The sequence below is a fragment of the Trematomus bernacchii genome, unplaced genomic scaffold, assembly GCF_902827165.1.
Source record: "Trematomus bernacchii unplaced genomic scaffold, fTreBer1.1, whole genome shotgun sequence".
Classification (NCBI taxonomy): domain Eukaryota; kingdom Metazoa; phylum Chordata; class Actinopteri; order Perciformes; family Nototheniidae; genus Trematomus; species Trematomus bernacchii.
This window is the reverse complement of record NW_022987888.1, coordinates 220771-237533: the sequence shown is the minus strand read 5'-3', so window position 1 is coordinate 237533 and position 16763 is coordinate 220771. Positions and strand designations below refer to the sequence as shown.

Genomic DNA, 16763 nt, shown 5'->3' with positions numbered 1-16763 from the left:
TAACTGATGCTAACTGCTTCTAACTGCTTCTAACTGCTTCTAACTGATGCTAACTGCTTCTAACTGATGCTAACTGCTTCTAACTGCTTCTAACTGCTTCTAACTGCTTCTAACTGATGCTAACTGCTTCTAACTGCTTCTAACTGCTTCTAACTGCTTCTAACTGCTTCTAACTGATGCTAACTGCTTCTAACTGATGCTAACTGCTTCTAACTGATGCTAAGTGCTTCTAGCTGACGCTAACTGCTTCTAACTGCTTCTAACTGCTTCTAACTGCTTCTAGCTGACGCTAACTGCTTCTAACTGCTTCTAACTGATGCTAACTGCTTCTAGCTGACGCTAACTGATGCTTAACTGATGCTAACTAATCTTAACTGATGCTGACTGATGCTGACTGATGCTAACCTCTTCGTCCCTCTCTTAACTGATGCTTAACTGATGCTAACTGATGCTTAACTGATGCTTAACTGATGCTAACTGATGCTAACGTCTTCGTCCCTCTCTTAACTGATGCTAACTGATGCTTAACTGATGCTTAACTGATGCTTAACTGATGCTTAACTGATGCTAACTGATGCTAACGTCTTCGCCCCTCTCTTCCCAGTCCGGCCTCTCTGGTCCAGGCCACCACTCCCACCACATTTGGGGACCTGAGGCTGGCCAATGGGCTTTCAGCTCAGCGGCGGCGCGTCACCTCGGGACCTCCACCCTCCGGCCTGCAGGACTGGCTCCACATCTTCCAGGTTAGTGCTCATTTTATTTGGTATATTAAGATAGCTAAACCCATCCTACGAAACCAGTTAATCCAACCAGTAGTGCTGTTACTTCCCAACATGCTAACTAGCTTCCTAACTTTTGTCAAACCGGCTAAGAATAGGCGATACATTCATATCAGTATGTAGTGTCTCTACTTTACATCAAATGTTTTCCAACATTGTGCAGCCATTATTTTTTAACATTAGCAGGATTGTAGGATTTCTTGACTAAAACGAATTAATACATACAATTCTGAATAAAAAGACGTTGTGATCGTGATTTACATTTTGGACGTAGTTATTAAGCCCTGAAAATAAATCACATGCAAAAATATGAATAAATAATACATTTTTAACTGTGGCAGGGAAACACCACATACTTGTTCTACTAGTGTAGTTGTGTGGGAAGAAGCTACACACACACACACACACACACACACACACACACACACACTATGTTCATTAGCTGTGTGTGTGTGTGTGTGAATATCTTCCACTGGCTGCACGTAAACACAGATTAGAGTAGAGCTGCCCCCGAGCTCTTCTTATGTAACTGATGAAAAAAACATTCATTCACACACTTTGAAATACAGACGTCCAACCTCTTCCTCCTCCTCCTCTTCCTCCTCCTCCTCTTCCTCAGGCGTGGAGTGGTCCTGAGCGTCTCTTGGCTCTGGATGAGTTGATTGACAGGTGTGAAACAGGCCAGGTGAAGCACATGATGCAGGTGATCGAGCCTCAGTTCCAGAGAGACTTCATCTCCCTTCTGCCCAAAGAGGTGAAAACACAAATACTGATTTTTTTTTCAGATACTCTCCACATATCTTCTGAGATTTTTGGGATATTTTATTCACAAACAAATGTTTTTTTCTGACATTTTATTTGATAATTTTCCATTTAGTTTTTAATTATTTTCTTCAGATATTTTTCCACAAATTTCGGGATATTTTTCCATATTTTCCAGAATTTATTCACATATTTAAGAATATTTTTCACGATGTTTTTCATACCAGCAAATATGTAGAAAGGTATTTAAATAGACCCATAGACTGAAGTAGAGTATACACATTTGTTTCTGCTACTATCTGTTAGGAGTCAATAGTTTCTTTGCTTTTTGATGAGTGATTTTTCTGCAACAAAAGTGAGTTTTAGTGTAAAATCAATACAAAAATTGGGTCAATTTAAATACCACTTCTTGCATTTCTACATAATGTGTAGAATATGCAGGTATGGTGTTAAATATGGGAATACAGTCTGGAAAATTTGAAAATCTATCCCGAATATTGCTGAAAATATGTGGAAATATATCTGAAAAATTCATTAAAAACAAATGTAAAATAATTGGAATAATTAAATAAAAATGCCTGAATTTATGTGAAAATTCCCCCAAAAATAAGTGAAAAAAGGTATGATATGTATTTATTGCTGTATTAAGTGTGTGTGTGTGTGTGTGTGTGTGTGTGTGTGTGTGTGTGTGTGTGTGTGTGTGTGTGTGTGTGTGTGTGTGTGTGTGTGTGTGTGTGTGTGTGTGTGTGTGTGTGTGTGTGTGTGTGTGTGTGTGTGTGTGTGTGTGTGTGTGTGTGTGTGTGTGTGTGTGTGTGTGTGTGTGTGTGTGTGTGTGTGTGTGTGTGTGTGTGTGTGTGCTGTGTGTGTGTGTGTGTGTGTGTGCTGTGTGTATTGGTTGGGTGTGTGTGTGTGTGTGGTGTGTGCTGTGTGTGTGTGTGTGTGTGTGTGTTGTGTTGCAGTTGGCGCCTGTACGTTGCTCACCTTCCTGGCTCCTAAAGACCTGACTGCAGCGGCTCAGACCTGCAGATACTGGAGGATCCTAGCTGAAGATAATCTGCTGTGGAGAGAGAAGTGCCGAGAAGAAGGTACTTTAAGACGTCCTGATGATGTTCAGGTGTATATCGTGTATAGGTGCTCTTCCTTTACAGAGTCCTCTCCTGCTGATGTTCAGGTGTATATCAGTATGTAGTGTCTCGACTTTAAAGAGTCCTCTCCTGCTGATGTTCAGGTGTATATCAGTATGGTAGTGTCTCTACTTTAAAGAGTCCTCTCCTGCTGATGTTCAGGGTGTATATCAGTATGTAGTGTCTCTACTTTAAAGAGTCCTCTCCTGCTGATGTTGAGGTGTATATCAGTATGTAGTGTCTCTACTTTAAAAGAGTCCTCTCCTGCTGATGTTCAGGTGTATATCAGTATGTAGTGTCTCTACTTTAAAGAGTCCTCTCCTGCTGATGTTCAGGTGTATATCAGTATGTAGTGTCTCTACTTTAAAGAGTCCTCTCCTGCTGATGTTCAGGTGTATATCAGTATGTAGTGTCTCTACTTTAAAGAGTCCTCTCCTGCTGATGTTCACGTGTATATCAGTGTGTAGTGTCTCTACTTTAAAGAGTCCTCTCCTGCTGATGTTCAGGTGTATATCAGTATGTAGTGTCTCTACTTTAAAGAGTCCTCTCCTGCTGATGTTCAGGTGTATATCAGTATGTAGTATCTCTACTTTAAAGAGTCCTCTCCTGCTGATGTTCAGGTGTATATCAGTATGTAGTGTCTCTACTTTAAAGAGTCCTCTCCTGCTGATGTTCAGGTGTATATCAGTATGTAGTGTCTCTACTTTAAAGAGTCCTCTCCTGCTGATGTTCAGGTGTATATCAGTATGTAGTGTCTCTACTTTAAAGAGTCCTCTCCTGCTGATGTTCAGGTGTATATCAGTATGTAGTGTCTCTACTTTAAAGAGTCCTCTCCTGCTGATGTTCAGGTGTATATCAGTATGTAGTGTCTCTACTTTAAAGAGTCCTCTCCTGCTGATGTTCAGGTGTATATCAGTATGTAGTATCTCTACTTTAAAGAGTCCTCTCCTGCTGATGTTCAGGTGTATATCAGTATGTAGTGTCTCTACTTTAAAGAGTCCTCTCCTGCTGATGTTCAGGTGTATATCAGTATGTAGTGTCTCTACTTTAAAGAGTCCTCTCCTGCTGATGTTCAGGTGTATATCAGTATGTTGTGTCTCTACTTTAAAGAGTCCTCTCCTGCTGATGTTCAGGTGTATATCAGTATGTAGTGTCTCTACTTTAAAGAGTCCTCTCCTGCTGATGTTCAGGTGTATATCAGTATGTAGTATCTCTACTTTAAAGAGTCCTCTCCTGCTGATGTTCAGGTGTATATCAGTATGTAGTGTCTCTACTTTAAAGAGTCCTCTCCTGCTGATGTTCAGGTGTATATCAGTATGTAGTGTCTCTACTTTAAAGAGTCCTCTCCTGCTGATGTTCAGGTGTATATCAGTATGTAGTGTCTCTACTTTAAAGAGTCCTCTCCTGTTGATGTTCAGGTGTATATCAGTATGTAGTGTCTCTACTTTAAAGAGTCCTCTCCTGCTGATGTTCAGGTGTATATCAGTATGTAGTGTCTCTACTTTAAAGAGTCCTCTCCTGCTGATGTTCAGGTGTATAACAGTATGTAGTGTCTCTACTTTAAAGAGTCCCCTCCTCCTCCTCACTCTCTCTGGTAGCGTTTTGCTTTGGCACATTTTTAAAGAGAATCGCTTGTGAGAACACACACTCCTCTGTGGGTGTGTTCTCCACAAAAAGGAAGGTGTTGTGTGTGTGTGTGTGTGTGTGTGTGTGTGTGTGTGTGTGTGTGTGTGTGTGTGTGTGTGTGTGTGTGTGTGTGTGTGTGTGTGTGTGTGTGTGTGTGTGTGTGTGTGTGTGTGTGTGTGTGTGTGTGTGTGTGTGTGGTGTGTGTGTGTGTGTGTGTGTGTGTGTGTGTGTGTGTGTGTGTGTGTGTGTGTGTGTGTGTGTGTGTGTGTGTGTGTGTGTGTGTGTGTGTGTGTGTGTGTGTGTGTGTGTGTTAGTGCAAAACACACACACAGAACACCTTCATTCAGCGCAATGCAGTGGCTCTGTGTGTCTGTGTGTGTGTTTTCTGGGCGTGCTGCCAGTCAGGGGAGATTCACTGCCAGCACTCAGCAGCCATACCAATGAGCTACCTAGCGTTAGCGCCGCGCCTCTGCCATACTAATGAAGGCCAGCAGCCTCATGAGGAAGCTAATTTGTGTTAGAGCACACATACACACACACACACACACACACACAGCGCAGAGGGAGTGTGTTGGCATCAGCTGGCACTCAGAGAGAATATGAAGCAGGAGGAAACACAGATTCAAACTGTTGAAGCTGCAGAATCATCAGGTTTAAAATGTGTGTGTACGTTTAAATATATATATGACGTTTTCATGATGTTATCGGGCTGTTCCATGCAGGGTGTTTTACTCTTAAAGGAAGCAAGAAGGTTCAAGGTTCAAGGTTCAAGGTTCTTTATTGTCAATCTGACATAGCTACAGAGTAATTATGCAGTTGAAAATCTTATGTCACAGGCTTCTCCAACAATGCAACATAATAACAATAAGAGCAAGAGCAATACAAAAATAATAATAGTTATAAAAATGAAATAAAGTTATGATGTGGAATAGTGCAGTACGAGTCTATATACAAGTTATTGGAATGATATATATATATTAGGTATTAGATACATACTACTGAGTAGCAGTTGAATGTTTGAAGTTGTTTCAACAGTTCAATTTTTTAACAGTCTCACTGCCCGCGGGAAGAAACTGTCTCCGAATCTTCTTGTCTTTGCCCGGATGCTGCGGTAACGTCTGCCAGACGGCAACAGAAAGAACAGTTTGTGGCTGGGGTGATGGGGGTCTTTGATAATCCGTAGTGATTTCTTCCTGAGCCGCTGGGAGTAAAGGTCCTCCATGGATGGCAGCTCCGTCCTGGTGATGTGCTGTGCAGTTTTCACCACCCTCTGTAAAGCCTTACGATCGAGGTCGGTGCAGCTGCCGTACCAGGCCGTCATGCTGCCAGTGAGGATACTCTCTATCGTGCACCTGTAGAAGTTGCAGAGTATCCTGGAATCCATTTTGAACCTCCTCAACCTGCGGAGGAAGAAGAGCCGCTGTCGAGCTTTCTTGGTGATGGTGGTGGTGTGAAGAGACCATGTCAGGTCCTCAGTGATGTGGACCCCAAGGAACCTGAAGCTTTTGACTCTCTCCACCGTAGTCCCATTGATGGCGATGGGGGCGTGTCCCTCTCCCTGCTGCTTCCTGTAATCCACAATCAGCTCCTTTGTTTTGCTGATGTTGAGATGGAGGTTGTTCTCCTGGCACCAAGATGTCAGGTTTTCGACCTCCTCTCTGTACGCCGTCTCGTCATCGTCTGTGATCTGGCCGATGACGGTCGTGTCATCAGCAAACTTCACGATGGTGTTGGAGCTGTGTGTGGCCACGCAGTCGTGGGTGAACAGGGAGTAGAGGAGAGGGCTGAGCACGCAGCCTTGAGGGGCACCGGTGTTAAGAATCAGGGTGGAGGATGTGATGTTTCCCACCCGCACTGCCTGGGGTCTGCCCGTCAGGAAGTTCAGGATCCAGTCGCAGAGGGCGCTGTTGAGCCCGAGGTCTCTGAGCTTGATGGCCAGCTTGGAGGGCACAATGGTGTTGAATGCTGAACTGTAGTCAATGAACAGCATTCTCACATATGTGTTCCTGTTCTTCGGGTCCAGGTGTGAGAGGGCAGTGTGGAGGGTGAGGGCTATGGCGTCGTCTGTGGACCTGTTTGCTCTGTAGGCAAACTGCAGGGGGTCCAGAGAGTCAGGGAGGGAGGAGGTGATGAATGATTTGACTAACCGCTCAAAGCACTTCATTATGATGGAGGTGAGTGCTACTGGGCGGTAGTCGTTGGGGCAGGTGATGATTGTCTTTTTGGGGACAGGAATGATGGTGGAGTGTTTAAAGACATGTGGGGACTACAGACTGCAGCAGGGACCTGTTGAAGATGTCTGTGAACACCTCTGCCAGCTGAACTGCACACACCCTGAGAACACGGCCAGGGATGCCATCAGGTCCAGGAGCCTTGTGTGGGTTAACCCTTTTAAAGGATTTACACACATCTGCCCTATTTAAAACAAAAGGGCAGTGTAGCTCCTGGTCCCTCTGCACCTCCACAGCCCTGGCTGCTCTCAAAGCGTGCAAAAAAACTGTTTAGCTCATCTGGGAGAGATGCGCACGCAGACACTCCCGCAGCACCCCCCGCTGCTCCTTTGTAGTCAGTCATTGTCCTTAGTCCCGCCCACATATTCCTAGTGTTACAGCCTTTGAAGTCAGATTCCACCTTCTCTTTGTACTGTCTCTTTGCATTTTTTATTGCTCTCCGGAGATCATACCTAGACTTCCTGTACTCCTCCAAATCTCCCGCTGTGTGCGCGAGAGTGCGCGCTTTCAGTTTGCCGCGCACCTCACCGTTTACCCAGGGCTTTTGATTTGGGAATGTCCGTACAGAAACCTTCGGTACCACGTCATCGATGCATTTCCCAATGTAGCAGATGACAGTGTCCGTGTGTGTGTTGATGTTATTGTCCTCAAACACACTCCAATCCGTAGATGCAAAGCAATCCTGCAGTGCTGAATCTGACTCCTCGCTCCATCGTTGTACTGTCCTTGTTATCGGTCTGTCCCTTTTAAGTTTCTGCTTGTAAGCAGGCAACAACAGTAGTGAGATATGGTCTGATTTGCCGAAGGGAGGGCGAGGGAGAGCCTTATATCCATTCCGGAAAGGGGAATAAACATGGTCCAGTATGTTTCCCCCGCGCGTCGGGAAGTTGATGTGTTGGTAATATTTTGGCAAAACCTTCTTCATGTTGGCGGTGTTGAAATCTCCGGCCACAACGAACGCCGCATCTGGCCGTGAAGTCTCGGTTTTATCAATAAACCCAAACAGCTGATCGAGTGCCGTGTTGTTGTCGGCGAGTGGCTGCGGGGGATATACACTGCTGTTATCACAACAGATGTGAATTCCCTCGGCAGATGGAAGGCCCGACATGAGATCATGAGGTGCTCTAGCTGTGCGGAACAGTCCGATGAAATAATCTTCACATCTGAGCACCAGTTGTTGTTAGTCATTACACACACACCGCCTCCCTTACTTTTCCCCGAGTTAGCAGTCCGGTCCTGACGAAAAATAGAGAATCCGTCAGGGACAATAGCGGAGTCCGGGATAGCGGGGTTGAGCCAAGTCTCAGTGAGAATTAACACGTTACAGTTCTTAATGTCCCGTTGAAAAGCAATCCGGCTTCTGAGTTCATCTAGCTTATTTTCAATGGATTGAACATTAGCCAGAAGAATACTCGGAAGAGGGGGCCGATTCTCACGTTTTCTCAATCTGACCAGCAACCCGGCCCGGCATCCTCGCTTTGTCTTCTTCTTGCGTCTCTCAGGTAGAACAGCAACAGGTAGCCATGGTGAATCTCCATTGTCTGTCGGAGGGTTAATATTGTCCACGAAGTTTCGCAATTGGAAAAGTTCCTCTCTGCTATATTGTATGGCAGAGTAGGTGCGGTCGGCTAGCATGTTGCGAACCATGTTAAAAGTAAAACGGCAAAAGTAAAAGAAATATGTACAAAATACGAAAATGGGCAAAGTTGGAGAGCAAGTACTTTGGAGTTATTATGATGATATATTTTAACTTAATATTCTTTGAGTCACAGTTTCTTACAAATACTGAAACATGAAACCAGAATCAAGTCGACTTCAAACTGTCTCATTACGCTTTCTTGAACAATGTTCTCACAGCCCTTTAAATCATTCGGTAAATAATTAAACCACGTCTTCACGCCAAGAGACACACGTCTGCTTTAAAGTGGTGCATGCAGACTGATGAACTCTGTTCTCCTCACCTGTCCTCAGGTGTGTCGGAGTACTCGTCTCGGCGCAGGAAGTCTTCTTCGCCCCCCGCGGAGACGTCCAGCTGGAAGTCAGCGTTCCTCAGTCAGCATCGCATCGAGAGCAACTGGAGGAGCGGGGACACGCGGGAGCCCATGGTACACCACTCATGATCACTATTAAATAATATAATAAACATTATTATATTATTTGGATTGTTATATTTGTCATATCATTATTATTTTTGTTTTATTACTATTTTTAGTAGTAGTTGAAGTGAGTCTTGCTGTTTTGAGTGTGTGTCCCTATTTTACGTTGCATTGGAAAGTAACGTGTTGATGTGTAAACATTAATCGTGTGTGTGTGTGTGTGTGTAGGTGCTGAAGGGTCACGATGAACATGTGATCACGTGTCTTCAGTTCAGTGGAGATCTGATCGTCAGCGGCTCCGACGACAACACTCTGAGAGTCTGGTCGGCCGTCAGTGGGAAGGTGAGAGGAGAAGTTATTATTAAAGGGGACCTACATTATCATGCAAAATGCACGTTTTGATGTCTTTTATACATAAATATGTGTCCCCGGTGTGTCAGGGAACTCACGCAGCGTCAGAAAATAAAACCCTCTCTCTTTTCCTCCGTACCCAAATCTCTAAAAACGGGGCTAAAACGGAGCTGATCCAGATTTGTGTCCGATATGACGTAATATCTGAAATGTGGACCCACGGCCCTATCAGAAACGTTGCTATCAGAAACAATGCCCGACTGTTTTGGACGTAATATGGTTGGTGTTTACATTAGCATCGCTAACACTCAGAGCTAACCTGTACTGGAGAGCATGTGTGTGAAGAAGCAGGAAATAAAAAGGAACTCACCTTGTGGTATAACCGGCAAGAGAGAAAGCCTTTGAGCTCCATACTGTTTCAGAGATAATCCTTGATAATCCATGATATGGCGTTTCATCACGGCAGTATTTAGTTTAGACAGTAGCTGCCGGGTCCCGCATGAGCTCAGACCCCTCCTTTTTTATTTTGTCTATAAAGCTTTATACCCAGAATCAGCACTTTTGAAACAGGAAGTGAAATAGAGGGATATGAGGCATGGCTAGAATGGGTGATCTGTTTGGTATTTTGAGCAAAACACTTCATAGACATGTTTTTTATATCTTTTTATATATCTGAGACCTATGCTAAAAAAGCATGATAGGTGACCTTTAAGTAGAATAATACCAGCTGCTTTTCTGCACATATGAGAGTACACTGAATATCGTATGTGTTGTACTATTTTTATAATATTTTAGAGAGAAAGTATTCCACATATTTAATCAGAATCAGTACTTTTTAATCATATTTAAACACTGGGAAAAGCGCTATTTAAATATCATGTATTATTATTTAAAATTGGATTTAGTGACAGTTGCTCCCTTTCAGACTCGCATAAATTAAAATAGAAAAAAATTAGAAAATATATACTAACAAGCTAAAGCAGAATTGTGCAGATTGAACGACGATAAATAACAACAATAAATACGTAAAAATGTAATCCAAAAACGTGCTTTTATCCACATTTAGGCGTTTATTTCATGTTGTGTCTGTATATTTATCCTAAATTCACCATTACATAAAACCTCATTTGCATATTTAAACACAACATGTACAGAAAACTTGTAATATAAAAGTTAATTGTGTTAATGTCAGTAAAGAAGTGGGGAAGTTTCATAGTGATATCTGTCAGTTACATTTCTTACCCCATTCCCCTGCAGTGTGTCACTCTTTATGAATGGAGGGTTTGAGTGACCAATAGGATGCCATTAAGTTAGTATTAGTATTATGGGATGTAATAAAACAGAAAGCAGTAGTATTAGTCGGTTTCTCAGAGCGATGACTCACCCTGTCTGTATGTGTGTTAAAGGTGAACAGTGATGCGTATTTGTACTTCCTGTAGTATTTCCACTTCACGCTACCTTGTACTTCTACTTCACTGCTTCTGAAAGAGACATGTTGAACTTTTTAAAGATACACACGACAAAGCCACAGGATATAAAGGAGGTGGAAGATAACACTCATCTCAGAAGGCGATAAAAAGCAGAAAAATGTGTCGGAAAATATTCAAAAATATGTGAATAACGTCGAAAAAATACCCGAAAAAATGTATGGAAAATCCACAAGATAAATGTAAAAAGTTAGAAAAATGATTAAGTAATATGTGAGAATTCAGAAAAGAAAAAAACAAATGAATATATATTTAAAAAAATGTTCTTTACTTCAGTTTAAACGCAGTACTTTTCCTTGCAGTGCAGTATTTCCACACTGAGGTATTAGTCATCATTTCTCTGGTTTCGGTCGAACAGACACACCTTTAGTGTGTGTGTGTGTGTGTGTGTGTGTGTGTGTGTGTGTGTGTGTGTGTGTGTGTGTGTGTGTGTGTGTGTGTGTGTGGTGTGTGTGTGTGTGTGTGTGTGTGTGTGTGTGTGTGTGTGTGTCGTGTGTGGTGTGTGTGTGTGGTGTGTTGTGTGGTGTGTGTGTGTGTGTGTGTGTGTGTGTGATGTGTGTGTGTGTGTGTGTGTGTGTGTGTGTGTGTGTGTGTGTGTGGTGTGTGTGTGTGTGTGTGTGGTGTGTGTGTGTGTGTGTGTGTGTGTGTGTGTGTGTGTGTGTGTGTGTGTGTGTGTGTGTGTGTGTGTGTGTGTGTGTGTGTGGAAAAACAAACAAACACGCCCTCTCTCTCTGCCTCGACGTGTTTCCGCTGTGTCCGTTCATTTTAAAAGATGGTGATGACAGTCTTACTGATAAATAATGAGTAGTAATCACAGAAGTACACACAGTACACACAGAAGTACACGCAGTATTACTTCCTCTTTTCCTCTGCAACAGTTGCCAAGGCAAAGTTTTACTCTGTTTCCACGGCAACCGGCACCACAACACCCCTCAAGGTGAAACTGTGTTCAAGGGGAGACACACACACACACACACATTTATACACACACTCAGAACACACACACACAGCTGAAACTCACACACTTTTTATTTTTATTATTTTCTGTTTTTATTATTTATTTTTTGTTACCTATATTTTAGTGTCTTTAAAAAAGTTAAATAATTATCTCCCTCTTCCTCCTCCTCTTCCTGTTCTTCCTCTTCCTCAGTGTCTCCGCACGTTGTCAGGTCACACTGGGGGGGTGTGGTGCAGTCAGATGTCTGTTGCCACGGTGATCAGCGGCTCCACTGATAGGACGCTGCGTGTTTGGGACGCAGAGAGTGGCGAGTGTGTTCACACACTGTACGGACACACGTCCACCGTGCGCTGCATGCATCTCCATGGAGACAGGTAACACACACACACACACACACACGCACGCACACAGACACACACACACGCTGTTGTGCCTGATTCTCATCTCCATGGTAACCTGCATTACATTATTATGGACTATATAATGAGTGTGTTATTAGTGTCCACACACACACACACAGTTATGAAACTAGGTCAGCATAACATGAACAAACTAACATACAGTCTCACACACACACCCTAGCACACTAACAGTCACACACACACACACACACACACACACACACACACACACACACACACACACACTCAAATATACACACTCTTTGAAGACACTCTAAAGACACTCACACACACACACAGTTTTCTCCACTGTATCATTATGAGTATGTTAACCCCCCCTCCTCTCCCTCAGGGTGGTGTCGGGCTCGCGGGACACGACGCTGCGTGTGTGGTGTGTGTCGACGGGCAGGTGTGTGTGTGTGTTGTCGGGCCACGTGGCGGCGGTGCGCTGCGTGCAGTATGACGGGCGGCGCGTGGTGTCGGGGGGGTACGACTACATGGTGAAGGTCTGGGACGCTGAGACGGAGGCCTGCCTACACACACTGCAGGGACACACCAACAGAGTGTACTCACTGCAGGTACACACACACACACACACACACACACACACACACATACACATACACATACACACACACATACACACACACACACACACACACACACACACATACACATACACATACACACACACATACACACACACACACACACACCAACACACACATACACATACACACATACACACATACACACACACATACACACACACACACACACACACACACATACACATACACATACACACATACACACACTGCAGGGACAAACACTCACTCTCAAACAAATACACACCCTTTAAGGCCCTCCAACAGTCATACACACACACACACATTTATATACTTTATTTATGTACATACACACATCCTCACTTATACATTCATCCACACACACACATTTTGCTAAGTACCCTTAATTTAATAAAAAAGTGTTTACAGTTGTTATTGAATGATCGTGTGTGTGTGTGTGTGTGTGTGTGTGTGTGTGTGTGTGGTGTGTGTGTGTGTGTGTGTGGGTGTGTGTGTGTGATGTGTGTGTGTGTGTGTGTGTGTGTGTGTGTGTGTGTGTGTGTGTGTGTGTGTGTGTGTGTGTGTGTGTGTGTGTGTGTGTGTGTGTGTGTGTGTGTGTGTGTGTGTGTGTGTGTGTGTGTGTGTGTGTGTGTGTGTGTGTGTGTGTGTGTGTGTGTGTGTGTGTGTGTGTGTGTGTGTGTGTGTGTGTGTGTGTGTGTGTGGTGTGTGTGTGTGTGTGTGTGTGTGTGTGTGTGTGTGTGTGTGTGTGTGTGTGTGTGTGTGTGTGTGTGTGTGTGTGTGTGTTGATGATTGTATTTACTCTCCTCTGTGCAGTTTGACGGTGCGTTCGTGGTCAGCGGCTCGTTGGACACCTCCATCAGAGTCTGGGACGCAGAGACCGGTAAGATAAGAAGTACTTTATTGATCCCAATTTGGGAAATGTTTGCGTAACAGAAAATACAATAATTTACCTGTATTTATTTACGTGTATTTTTTATTATTTAACTGTATTTATTATAATTATATCGTATTTATCATTATAATTAATATAAGTGTATTTATTATATTTAAAGTGTATTTATTAGTTTATTTATTATAATTAATCAAAATGTAATAATTATAATTAAAGTGTATTTATTATAATATAATTAAAGTATATACATCATTATTAAGTTAAATTATTAAGTGTTTTAATAATAATTCAAGTGTATTAATAATATATCAAAGTGTATTTGTTATGATTAAAGTGTATTATTTAAAGTGTATTCATAATATTTAAAGTGTATTAATAACGGCGTCTCCATGGTTACAGGTGGCTGTGTGCACACCCTCACTGGTCACCAGTCCCTCACCAGTGGGATGGAGCTCCGGGAAAACATCCTGGTTTCTGGGAACGCCGACTCCACGGTCCGAGTGTGGGACATCCAGAGCGGAAAGTGTCTGCACACCCTGCAAGGTGAGGACTCTTTAAAGAGGAGACACGACATACTGATATACACCTGACACCTGAACATCAGCAGGAGAGGACTCTTTAAAGTAGAGACACTACATACTGATATACACCTGAACATCAGCAGGAGAGGACTCTTTAAAGTAGAGACACTACATACTGATATACACCTGAACATCAGCAGGAGAGGACTCTTTAAAGTAGAGACACTACATACTGATATACACCTGAACATCAGCAGGAGAGAACTCTTTAAAGTAGAGACACTACATACTGATATACACCTGAACATCAGCAGGAGAGGACTCTTTAAAGTAGAGACACTACATACTGATATACACCTGAACATCAGCAGGAGAGGACTCTTTAAAGTAGAGACACTACATACTGATATACACCTGAACATCAGCAGGAGAGGACTCTTTAAAGTAGAGACACTACATACTGATATACACCTGAACATCAGCAGGAGAGGACTCTTTAAAGTAGAGACACTACATACTGATATACACCTGAACATCAGCGGGAGAGGACTCTTTAAAGTAGAGACACTACATACTGATATACACCTGACACCTGAACATCAGCAGGAGAGGACTCTTTAAAGTAGAGACACTACATACTGATATACACCTGAACATCAGCAGGAGAGGACTCTTTAAAGTAGAGACACTACATACTGATATACACCTGAACATCAGCAGGAGAGGACTCTTTAAAGTAGAGACACTACATACTGATATACACCTGAACATCAGCAGGAGAGAACTCTTTAAAGTAGAGACACTACATACTGATATACACCTGAACATCAGCAGGAGAGGACTCTTTAAAGTAGAGACACTACATACTGATATACACCTGAACATCAGCAGGAGAGGACTCTTTAAAGTAGAGACACTACATACTGATATACACCTGAACATCAGCAGGAGAGGACTCTTTAAAGTAGAGACACTACATACTGATATACACCTGAACATCAGCAGGAGAGGACTCTTTAAAGTAGAGACACTACATACTGATATACACCTGAACATCAGCAGGAGAGAACTCTTTAAAGTAGAGACACTACATACTGATATACACCTGAACATCAGCAGGAGAGGACTCTTTAAAGTAGAGACACTACATACTGATATACACCTGAACATCAGCAGGAGAGGACTCTTTAAAGTAGAGACACTACATACTGATATACACCTGAACATCAGCAGGAGAGGACTCTTTAAAGTAGAGACACTACATACTGATATACACCTGAACATCAGCAGGAGAGGACTCTTTAAAGTAGAGACACTACATACTGATATACACCTGAACATCAGCGGGGAGAGGACTCTTTAAAGTAGAGACACTACATACTGATATACACCTGAACATCAGCAGGTGAGGACTCTTTAAAGTAGAGACACTACATACTGATATACACCTGAACATCAGCAGGAGAGGACTCTTTAAAGTAGAGACACTACATACTGATATACACCTGACACCTGAACATCAGCAGGAGAGGACTCTTTAAAGTAGAGACACTACATACTGATATACACCTGAACATCAGCAGGAGAGGACTCTTTAAAGTAGAGACACTACATACTGATATACACCTGAACATCAGCAGGAGAGGACTCTTTAAAGTAGAGACACTACATACTGATATACACCTGAACATCAGCAGGAGAGGACTCTTTAAAGTAGAGACACTACATACTGATATACACCTGAACATCAGCAGGAGAGGACTCTTTAAAGTAGAGACACTACATACTGATATACACCTGAACATCAGCAGGAGAGGACTCTTTAAAGTAGAGAAACTACATACTGATATACACCTGAACATCAGCAGGAGAGGACTCTTTAAAGTAGAGACACTACATACTGATATACACCTGAACATCAGCAGGAGAGAACTCTTTAAAGTAGAGACACTACATACTGATATACACCTGAACATCAGCAGGAGAGGACTCTTTAAAGTAGAGACACTACATACTGATATACACCTGAACATCAGCAGGAGAGGACTCTTTAAAGTAGAGACACTACATACTGATATACACCTGAACATCAGCAGGAGAGGACTCTTTAAAGTAGAGACACTACATACTGATATACACCTGAACATCAGCAGGAGAGGACTCTTTAAAGTAGAGACACTACATACTGATATACACCTGAACATCAGCAGGAGAGGACTCTTTAAAGTAGAGACACTACATACTGATATACACCTGAACATCAGCAGGAGAGGACTCTTTAAAGTAGAGACACTACATACTGATATACACCTGAACATCAGCAGGAGAGGACTCTTTAAAGTAGAGACACTACATACTGATATACACCTGAACATCAGCAGGAGAGGACTCTTTAAAGTAGAGACACTACATACTGATATACACCTGAACATCAGCAGGAGAGGACTCTTTAAAGTAGAGACACTACATACTGATATACACCTGAACATCAGCAGGAGAGGACTCTTTAAAGTAGAGACACTACATACTGATATACACCTGAACATCAGCGGGAGAGGACTCTTTAAAGTAGAGACACTACATACTGATATACACCTGAACATCAGCGGGAGAGGACTCTTTAAAGTAGAGACACTACATACTGATATACACCTGAACATCAGCAGGTGAGGACTCTTTAAAGTAGAGACACTACATACTGATATACACCTGAACATCAGCAGGAGAGGACTCTTTAAAGTAGAGACACTACATACTGATATACACCTGACACCTGAACATCAGCAGGAGAGGACTCTTTAAAGTAGAGACACTACATACTGATATACACCTGAACATCAGCAGGAGAGGACTCTTTAAAGTAGAGACACTACATACTGATATACACCTGAACATCAGCAGGAGAGGACTCTTTAAAGTAGAGACACTACATACTGATATACACC

At 42.7% G+C, this 16763-nt stretch overlaps 1 protein-coding gene across 1 annotated transcript in view; it reads left to right on the top strand.

The window, feature by feature from the left end:
* LOC117469841 (F-box/WD repeat-containing protein 7-like) overlaps nucleotides 1-16763 on the top strand; it is a 40901-nt gene that overhangs the window by 19697 nt on the left and 4441 nt on the right. The window contains 9 exon segments of the mRNA XM_034114299.1: nucleotides 605-743; nucleotides 1399-1535; nucleotides 2505-2626; nucleotides 8494-8627; nucleotides 8847-8960; nucleotides 11607-11788; nucleotides 12168-12393; nucleotides 13219-13285; nucleotides 13697-13840. Coding sequence (XP_033970190.1) covers nucleotides 605-743; nucleotides 1399-1535; nucleotides 2505-2626; nucleotides 8494-8627; nucleotides 8847-8960; nucleotides 11607-11788; nucleotides 12168-12393; nucleotides 13219-13285; nucleotides 13697-13840 — 1265 coding nt within the window.